Raw genomic sequence first — 10,075 nt, forward strand, 5'->3', positions numbered from 1 at the left:
TATATATATATATATATATATATATATATCTTCACTAGAGCATATTATAATGAATCAATTTTTGGTTCAATCATCAACAGAAAGGTGATTTAAAACAACCACATAGTAACGATGAATCGGAGGGAGGTGTTTTTGTTGTTGTTTTTTTAACAGAAAAGGTTAATTGAAATGCCTATAAACTTAATGAGTTGCAATAGCCACATATAGCAGCAAGAAACTTACGTTTTAAGAACAATTGTTTTTGGTTTTTTTCTTCCCTATTTCATTATTCTCGCTCGCAACGCTTTACTAATTTATATAATATATATACATCTTCCCTCGAAGGATATCGGTCATTAAAATAATAGCTCGAGCCTAAGATTTAACGCATTCTGTTTTCGCGATTGAAAATAAATTGGATATTCGATAAATAGAAGTTTTTGAACAGTTGTACAGCTCGCAGTCCTTTAAATAATTGATAGTGCAGACGATTCTTCCCGGCTCTATTTTTTTCTCGTTATTATTTCTATTTTTATTATTCTCCCTCGTTTCTCTGTTGTCCGCTTGTGGTTTTTCTCTCCTTCGTTGCAATGGGTACGTTTGAAGAATATTTTACTCTCTTGTCAATTTGGATGACTAATAATTTGGTAATACAATTAAACTAGGAAAAAATAACTAATTATTTACCAATTACATTCAATATATATTTCCTTTTCCAATATAAATCTTTTTTCGTAGTCTGTAATCAAGTGTTTCAGAAAATAATGCTTTTTATTTATTTTCTAATTGTACGTATCCTTCAAATGCACTATTGCAAGCTCCGTCAGTAAAATGAAAGTTAAAATGCTGTTATCATCAAACATTCTCTGTATGTTCAAGTAGTTTCACTGTGTCTCTCACTTTGTTTCTACCTACATAAATGTAGGAACTTCATAATATTGGAACTTATGGAAAATGGTTTGTTTGTAGTTAAGTACAAAGCTACACAATGGGCTGTCTGTGCTGTGTTCACCAAGGGTATCGAAACCTAGTTTTTAACATTATAAATTCGCATACTTACCTCTGAGCTATTATTAAGCGTATTTTGTTTGTTTGTTTTAGAGCAAAGCTACACTGGGCTATCTGCTGTGTTCAACGGGGGGGGGGGGGGTCGAACCCCCAGACTTTAGCGTTTTAATTGCATAAACTTACCAATATCCCACTGTGGAACTTGTGCGTCTTTAAGGAATATAGATAGTTCTCTGGTTCATGACTAAGGGTGATTTGCCAACATTTTATAACAAATTAAGCTATTAATGTAATATTTCAATATCTTCCTCAGCGAAATAAATTCATGGAAAACCCACATTCCTTTACATTAGATTTTTTCTTTTTACTTAACGTTTATTTATTACATTCACTAACACCTTGCAGGAAGCACAAACAAACCTTTGAGCAAAATCATAAGATGCACTTTATAAGCCTGCTTCCTTTTACTCAGATTGTGGAAAAGAAAATATGAAAATCTTCGTAACTCATCTCCTTAATGGCGGTTACCCTTCAGGCAGTAAAATATGTTGTCTATCAAGAAAATTCGGGTAATGGCCTAGTCGGTTTTGAGAAGCTTATTTTGAACCTTAAATAAAACTTTCCTTGAGCACTTCATGCAGGAATGAAATCTTCTGGCGACTATCAAGAGAAAGTTATTGAACAACTACCGCTGTTATAATACAACCACGTTTATATGAACCACGATTTGAGTTTTTCAACGTCAAACATACAGGGGAGAGAGCTCTGATTGAAGATAGGTTTGTTCATCTCCGCCACCGAACATGCTCGTCCTTTTAGCCCCGGTGGTGTTACAGTATAGTAGTCAATCCCACTATTATTTGTAAAAGAATAGCCCAAGGTTTGACGGTGAGTAGTGTTGACTAGCTGCCTTCCCTCTAGTCTATCACTGCTAAATTAGGGACGACGAGCGCAGATAGCCCTCGTGTAGCTTTACACAAAATTCCAAACAAACCTAAAGCCTAAACACGATTGACAATGGAAAAAATAGTTTCAAGTGCAATCAACAATCAGAATATTTTATTGTCCAACCCGTGTTAAATGAAATTTTTAAAAGCACGACAGAGTAGAATTTTTCTAGTATATTTTTTTTTTGTTATGTTTTACCATGCTTTCGAGTTGTCTTTTATTATTTTTTAAGAAATATATAAATGATATACTGACTTTTCACTTTTCATTTTATAGTCTGTACACACTACTTAGAAATAATGTTCGTTCTGAGATACTTCTGAATTATTATACATCTTACGAAAAGCGTTAAAGAAGACAACAAATTTTCCCCTTATGCTTATAAAAGAGAATAGCTTTCAACAAACAATCAGTAGATCAGTATCCATTCGTTACAAGTTATAGGTTAGCACAAAAAGCACACAAAGCAATAACAAAAGACAATTACATTCGGCATTGATTCCTTATCATATATTGTTCATGCGAAACGACTGAAGATGAAAACTTTTGGTGAATATTTCATCCACACCCAGTATTTGTTCCCGACTTCCGTCTTTTTGGTCATTTCAAGAACAATCGTATGAAAAATCCTTCCAGATAATTAATTTTCTTAAATCAGCTGTGTGTACTTGAAATCGAAGTTCCATACCCCTGAATTTTACTGAACTCGTAGGATGATGCTCGGTAAACAATGAAGTAAATGCATTGTTCTTAAAGGGGGCTGTGTTGAGAAGTGGTTTCTAGTTGCCCACATTCTCAACACCACTAGTTTATGTTAATGGCTGGGCTATAGAAGATAAACTAACTATCATATATTTTAAACAACTCATGTAATAAACTAATTTGTCGTTATTGTTGTTGATTTTCGGTACAAAGTTACACAATGGGCTATGTGCGCTCAATCCACTTGAGAATAAACTAACTATCAGACATTGTGTTAAACGTTAATAATTATTAAAATAAACACTTAACACTTCTTTCTACCGGTGTTATTTGATAGACTGAACATCTTCAATTTTCAAAATATATATTTAACAGAGGTCGCCTAATTCTTCTTGTTCTCAATCACAGAGAAAATATCTTTATTAATTTTATTTTTTTATTACGCTTTTGACAAAGGTGCCCCACGGTAGATCAACAGTAAGTTTACAGACTTACAAAATCTTAAATCGTGGATTCGGTTCCTTGCGGTGGAGAGAGTTCAGGTAGCCCATTGTGTAACTTTGCGCAACGAAATACACAGAAACAATTATAGAAGCAATGTTTAAAAAAAATCTAACTCTAGGCAATTATTTAAGAGCCTCGATTTGAAAGCAATATTCTAATATTTAATGACGTCATATCAAAATCTTTGAAAATAAATTTTCTCCAAACTGATTTTTAAAATATGTAATTTTGATTGAATAAACAGACAATTTACTATTTGAATCGAAAACTGAACAACAAAACTCAATCCAATAAGAGGTACTTCTTGCGTGAACAAAAGTAGTATAGTTTTAAACATTATTTTTTGTTGTTGCTTTTCTTATCATTATTGATTGGTTTATTCCAGGAAAAGCTTCTAAACAAGTTAATCTAGAATCTAATTACTCTTTTCTCGTGTATCTTATTTCCCATAGATAAATATAAATGTCGAGAAAGTTGGCCTAACATCGCTCTCGAACGTCTGTTTAATATCCTTCTGGACGTGCTCCTCCTGGTGGTGCCTCTGTTTATTATGGTCGTCACTTATTCTCTCATCACCGCCACTTTGTGGAGAGCTATGCGCTCCCATGTTACGTTCAATAAAGGTTACTCCATCTTGTCTTAGTTGACGTTTACCTTTATTATGTTAATATAGACTAAACTCGATATTCCTAAACGAAAACCATTACTTCCAATTGTTACTATAGTGACATTTTATAGTTTCTTCTCATCGATCACAAAACCATTCGAGTTATTTTCTCATTTGATTATTAGAAATTTTATTACTCCGCTAAATAAAGTTTCATACGGTTTTTCAGAGTGACTGAGAGAGTAAAAATAGACAATATTAACCCTTTTATCAACTTGCTTTTGTAAAATATCTCATTACTTTATATTCTTCTTAGATGGTGAAAATCCGAGTCCAGTGAACGACCGCCAGTTTTTAAGTCGGAAAACCTTACGTAGTATCCTTGTACGAACTGACCCTAACTCTCCGTCCTCTTCATCTAGTTGTGTACTGACCACTGACCGTCAAACCACCCGAGAAGCGAACATCATATCAGTACAGGCTGTTACCAATCCAGACAGATCCCTCTCACAAAAACGACGTGTCATCAAAATGTTATTTGTTGTGGTTTTAGAATTCTTTCTCTGCTGGTCACCTATTTATGTACTTAACACTATCACTCTTTTTTATCCTGTCGTTGTTTACCAAGGACTGGGTTACTACGGTATCTCTTTCTTCCACTTACTGGCTTACACATCCTCTTGTTGTAACCCAATCACTTACTGTTTCATGAACTCCAAGTTTCGGGAAAACTTCAAAGCCATATTTAGCTGTAAGAACAAAACCTGGAAGAAGTCACGCGCGGACCGTAATCTGTCAGCAACGTTTAAAACCACCGTCGTCTTCCGAAAATGAGATAATCGTGTATTCAAGTACAAGAAAAGTCTCGATAAATATAAAAAAAGTTTGACCGATGCTAAAAAATGTCGGTATAAAGCTATAAAAATTTTATAGACTTCAACTAACTTTCTTAAACACGTACTATTTCAATACTTATACGGAGTAGTGGAGACATTGGGATTTTTAGGGTTGTCACGTAGCACAAATGTTTGAATTTGGTAATGCGTGTATGGAGTAGCTACATTGGAACTCTTAGTACATCACGAAATAAAGATCTTTACATTGTTAAAGCGGTAACGCATTGTTCACAGCACTACCACAGAACAGAGATAGTGGAATTATTAGTCTAGTCACGCAGCAGTAATATTACATTGTTAGTATTCTCAGGAAGTAGAAATACTGTGGTTGCTAATACAGTTGAGAGTGTAGAGACATTATTACTGCTAGTTTGGTCACAGGAATAGATATTATATTGTTAGTATGTTAATTAAATAAAATACTGTTGTTATTGCAGTTAGGAGTATAGAGACATTGGGACTGCTAGTTTGGTCACAGGAAGAGATATTATATTGTTAGTATGCTATGAAGTAGAAATAATGTGGTGTTTATTATAGTTAGGAATATAAAGACATTGGAACTTCTAGTACGGTCACATGAAGAGATATCATCTTGTTAGTATGATAATGAAGTAGAAACCATGTGGTTTTTATTACTGTTAGGAGTATAGAGACATTGGGACTGCTAGTTTGATCACAGGAAGAGATATTATATTGTTAGTATGCTATGAAGTAGAAACCATGTGGTTTTTATTACTGTTAGGAGTATAGAGACATTGGGACTGCTAGTTTGATCACAGGAAGAGATATTATATTGTTAGTATGCTATGAAGTAGAAATCATGTGGTTTTTATTACTGTTAGGAGTATAGAGACATTGGGACTGCTAGTTTGGTCACAGGAAGAGATATTATATTGTTAGTATGCTATGAAGTAGAAATAATGTGGTGTTTATTATAGTTAGGAATATAAAGACATTGGGACTTTTAGTACGGTCACATGAAGAGATATCATATTGTTAGTATGATAATGAAGTAGAAACCATGTGGTTTTTATTACTGTTAGGAGTATAGAGACATTGGGACTTGTAGTATAGTCACAGGAAGTGATTTTGTATTGTTAGTATGATCACTGAAGAGAAATATTAAGACCGTCAATATAATTTAAATAGTGTTAGAACGTTTTCAATGAAGCAAACAACTTCAAATAAATGTTTTTTTATTTTACCCGAAGTTTCGGCGTGCACATTTTTTAAGAGTCTTTGTACGTCACAGGTTATAAAAATTTTGTAATCTGTGACGTCCAAAGACCATTGAAAAAGACGTTAGGCGAAACGTTGGGTAGAATAAAAAATTTATCAGAAGCTGTTTGTCGTCTTCATTGAAAATGATTTCCATCCTTTAGACAGCACTGAAAACTTAAAAAAAATTAAAATATTATTAGAATAAGCACTAAGTACAGGTATTCGTATTGTTAATACGGTTCCGGAGTAGTGGTATTGTGATTGTTAGTACGTACATATAATTGTAGCGTTATCATTATCAACATGCTCATTGGATACCAATAATATGTTAGTTAATACTGTAGTTGTCATTAGGTTCACGGAGCGTACATATTCAGATTGTTGGTACAATCACATGATAGAGGTATTAGTATGGACACAAAGTAGAGATATTACGATCATCAGTGCAAACGTGGGGTAGGAATGTTATTACGATCTCGACGTACAGTCATTGCGGTTTTCAGCTTCACTCTGCATCAATACCTCTAAACAAAATACTGAAGAACCAAATACTGTTATACGTTTGATTAAATCTTTCAATTTGCATGTAATTAAGTAAAATATTACAGTAAAGAGAACACATGATGATGGAGTGTCAAGTTAAAAGCATGTCATATTATTAACAAACATTTTGTTTTATATATATATATTACTGTTCCAAAACTATGTTACGTGAAAATAACCCAAAACAACCAAAAAAACGTCAATACTTTTAAAGATTTTTGCATATGAACTGGATGATGGAGTGCGAGAACTTTTCAAACCTGAAAAGAGGGCATATGACTAATAACGTTTGAGAGTCACTAACCTATGATATTTAAGCAGCTAATAAATATCGTGTTTTAATTCAATAACATACGTATTTACTGTATTCTTTAACATCTATATATCTAAGTAAATGTTTGTCTTCTATCTATCAACGTGTCTACCCAATAAACCCTAATAAATAAAGTAAAGTTTGTCTATTCTGACCCTCATATCTCAGTTTGTTTTGTTTCCATAAATTAACACAGTGTTTGGTTGTTATTTTTAGTGATTCTGATAACCCTACTCATACCTGAAAGAGGGTATTTGCTAAAATTATTTATGAGTCATTGACCGATAATATTCAAGCAACAAATAAATATTGTATTTTAATAATTGAATTCGATAAAGTATGTATTTACCGTATTCTTTAACATCTGTCTATCTTTGTAAATGTTTGTCTTTTACCCGGTAAACGATAATGAATAAAATTAAATTTACCTACACTGGCGTCAATATCAGTTGTTGTTGTTTTGTTTCCTGAATGATCACAGAGTCTGTTTATTAGTCTTATCGATTCTGATAGCCCTATTTAAGGTCTTTATGACCTCAAGAAGACTGAAACAGGACTAAAATTAAAATATACAGAATTCAAACTATTTACAATCAAGAAATAAGGTTATAATTCTTGTTTTTAAATCGCTTTAAATAAAACATTATTACCATTCTTGTTTCTCTCTCCAGGATTCCAGGAAACAACATTTAACAAAATCTTACTATAAGTTTTGGCTGACATTTTAAACAAATATAAATAAATAATCCATGTAGTCTGAGCTACCGTTACTAGGATCATCATGGCTATTAGTTGGACCACGGAAGGTAAAAATACAACATAGATTATCATAGTTATCAGTTGGACCATGGAAGGTAAAAAAGCAACATAGATGATAATAGCTACCGGTTGGACCATACACGATAAAATGGCAATATATATAATCATAGCTATCAGTTGGACCATGGAAGGTAAAAGGGCAACATAAATATCATAGCTATCAGTTGAACTATGGAAGGTAAAAGGGCAACATCGATGACCATAGCTATCAGTGGGACCATGGAAGGTAACAGGGCAACATCGATTATCATAGCTATCAGTTGGACCATAGAAGGTAAAAGACAGACATATATATATATATATTAAACGTGGTATTTACATTTAATATCAATAATTATTTGAAGGTGCTCTTTAACGCTAATTTGCATATGATCTTCAGTATACGGATGCAGATTTGACCGAGAATCTTAGTTCTCCGTTGTATATTCAACACAACTGACCTTCTAAAAGCTTACCCGAAAAACAGAAACAATGCTGGTGTGTCATTATGGACATACCGTCGCACAAATGAAACCCATGATTGCTTGTGCAATCATGAAACATTGTGCCAGTCATGATGGTTTACTGCATTTTTTATATTTTGTTTAGATCAGTTTCACTCATCTCTTTAGCAAATTCTTCCTCATTGCTATCGTGAGACACACAACTTGCACTTGATGCTGTGTCTAATGTCATATTTCACCCCATTTACAATATAAACTGTATCATCCTGATTTTCTGGAGATAGAGATAAAAGATAAGTTAGTAAAATAAAACTTGTAAATAGAGTCTGATTTTATAAAGTATAGAAGAGTGACATTTCTCCGAAATTTTGCTTACGTTTGGATATCCTGTAGAGAAAATTGTTTGTTCTCTAGAACAGAACAAAGTACAAGTCATCTTTAGTCTTTGCTTTTCCTCTTCTACAATAAAAATCATATTGCTGTCTTCATTAACACCATTAAAGTTGTGTTTCTCGCTCGTGCATAGTCCCAGAATTTCCAGTGGAGTCCATACGGGGTTTTTTAACTCATATTTGTAAACTGTTTATGTACTTAGTTGTTTGTGGGCCCATCACCTTTTTGGTTGCAGGATCCCTAATAACCCAAAAAATGTAAACACAAATATAATCAGTAATGCAGTTAATCCTATTTAATTCTCCCTGTATATTTTGCAAAGAAAATTAGTGTGTTCGCTCTTTAGGTAGAATGCTCTAATAGACAAAACATAAAGTTACTTAGTAAGATATAAGATATGGACCCCACCAGTAGCGAACAGTGTAAAAGAGAAGTCGGTAATTTGAGGGCCAGTTAAAATTCCCACATAATAATTCTGTAGTATATATAAATAACTCTAATGCGCAACCATTTCATGTTTAATGCCTACTTCGATATCAAATGTACTGAAAAATATAGATATTTTTTGATAATAAGGCAACGATTGTTATTTTCTAACTTCTATACGAAAATAGTCGAAGCTTATTTTATGGACTATTTAAGTAATTCATTTTATTGCTGTTAAAGTTTACTTTAAAATATATTTCATTAAAATGTATTAAATTTATTATTTAAATTTCTTTCTATCTGGCGTATTAAGTTGTTGTTGTTTTTCATTTGCATATAGTAACATGTATATGGTAGTTTGATATTAATAATTTTTAATTATTATATAAAGTATCTGAAAATGTGCTTATCATAGAAACCTAACAAGAATGTTTTTCAAAACTGCTGAGATTCGCATTGATAAAAATATAATAGAAATAATATTTTTATAAGGTCGACTAAAGCGAAGTCGACGAAGCCAGATCGAAAAGCTTAATAGCTAACATCTCTTCAATTTGTTCCTATGACAACCAATTGAATATTTAATGTTTCGCATCTTTTGATTTTTGTTTCTATAACAACTGACTGAATATTTAATGCTTGGCATCTTTGGATTTTTGTTCCTATTGCAACCCATTTGATTTCTCATAATTAAGGTATTTTGAATGTTGTTTATATGACAGTTGAATGTACATATAGATGTTCATTTCTCTTGGGCTTTCCTGTTATGACAACCAATAAAATGTCTATAGGGTTTTTTATCTCTCTTAGATATTCTTTTTTGACAACCACTTCTGAATACTTTGTTTCTCATATTTCGGGAATACTTTCCCTATGATTATCGGTGGCATAATTAATGATTCAAACTTTTTGAATTTGTTCATGTTAAAACTTTAATGAATTTGTTATAATATATTTATTTTAATATCGACGTTTGTTTAGATTAAATTTATATTTAGAAATATACATAGCTTATACTGTTAAGTATGTATTGCGAAATTCCCGTCTATTCTCCAAAGTTTTAGAAGATTCTTGATAGTAAGAATCAACAATATATGCATGTAAGTAAACGCTTAAGTGTAGTTCAGTATTTTTATGTAAAACTGAAATTTCAAGAACGCTTCCACACGCCTATAAATATAACCAACTCGACGCGCCAAAAGAGTATCTATTATGAGTTGCTATAGTCAGTGTGCTATAAACTTTGGAAGCTATAACTGTGATTGTTATAATG

At 32.5% G+C, this 10,075-nt stretch overlaps 1 protein-coding gene across 1 annotated transcript in view; it reads left to right on the forward strand.

The window, feature by feature from the left end:
- LOC106471496 (cholecystokinin receptor type A-like) overlaps positions 1-10,075 on the forward strand; it is a 60,908-nt gene that overhangs the window by 47,768 nt on the left and 3,065 nt on the right. Inside the window, exon 3 of the mRNA XM_022402528.1 lies at positions 4,065-4,499. Within this exon, the coding sequence (XP_022258236.1) occupies positions 4,065-4,499 (435 nt within the window). The remainder of the gene's footprint in view (positions 1-4,064; positions 4,500-10,075) is intronic.

This window comes from Limulus polyphemus, unplaced genomic scaffold, assembly GCF_000517525.1.
Source record: "Limulus polyphemus unplaced genomic scaffold, Limulus_polyphemus-2.1.2 Scaffold4, whole genome shotgun sequence".
NCBI lineage: Eukaryota > Metazoa > Arthropoda > Merostomata > Xiphosura > Limulidae > Limulus > Limulus polyphemus.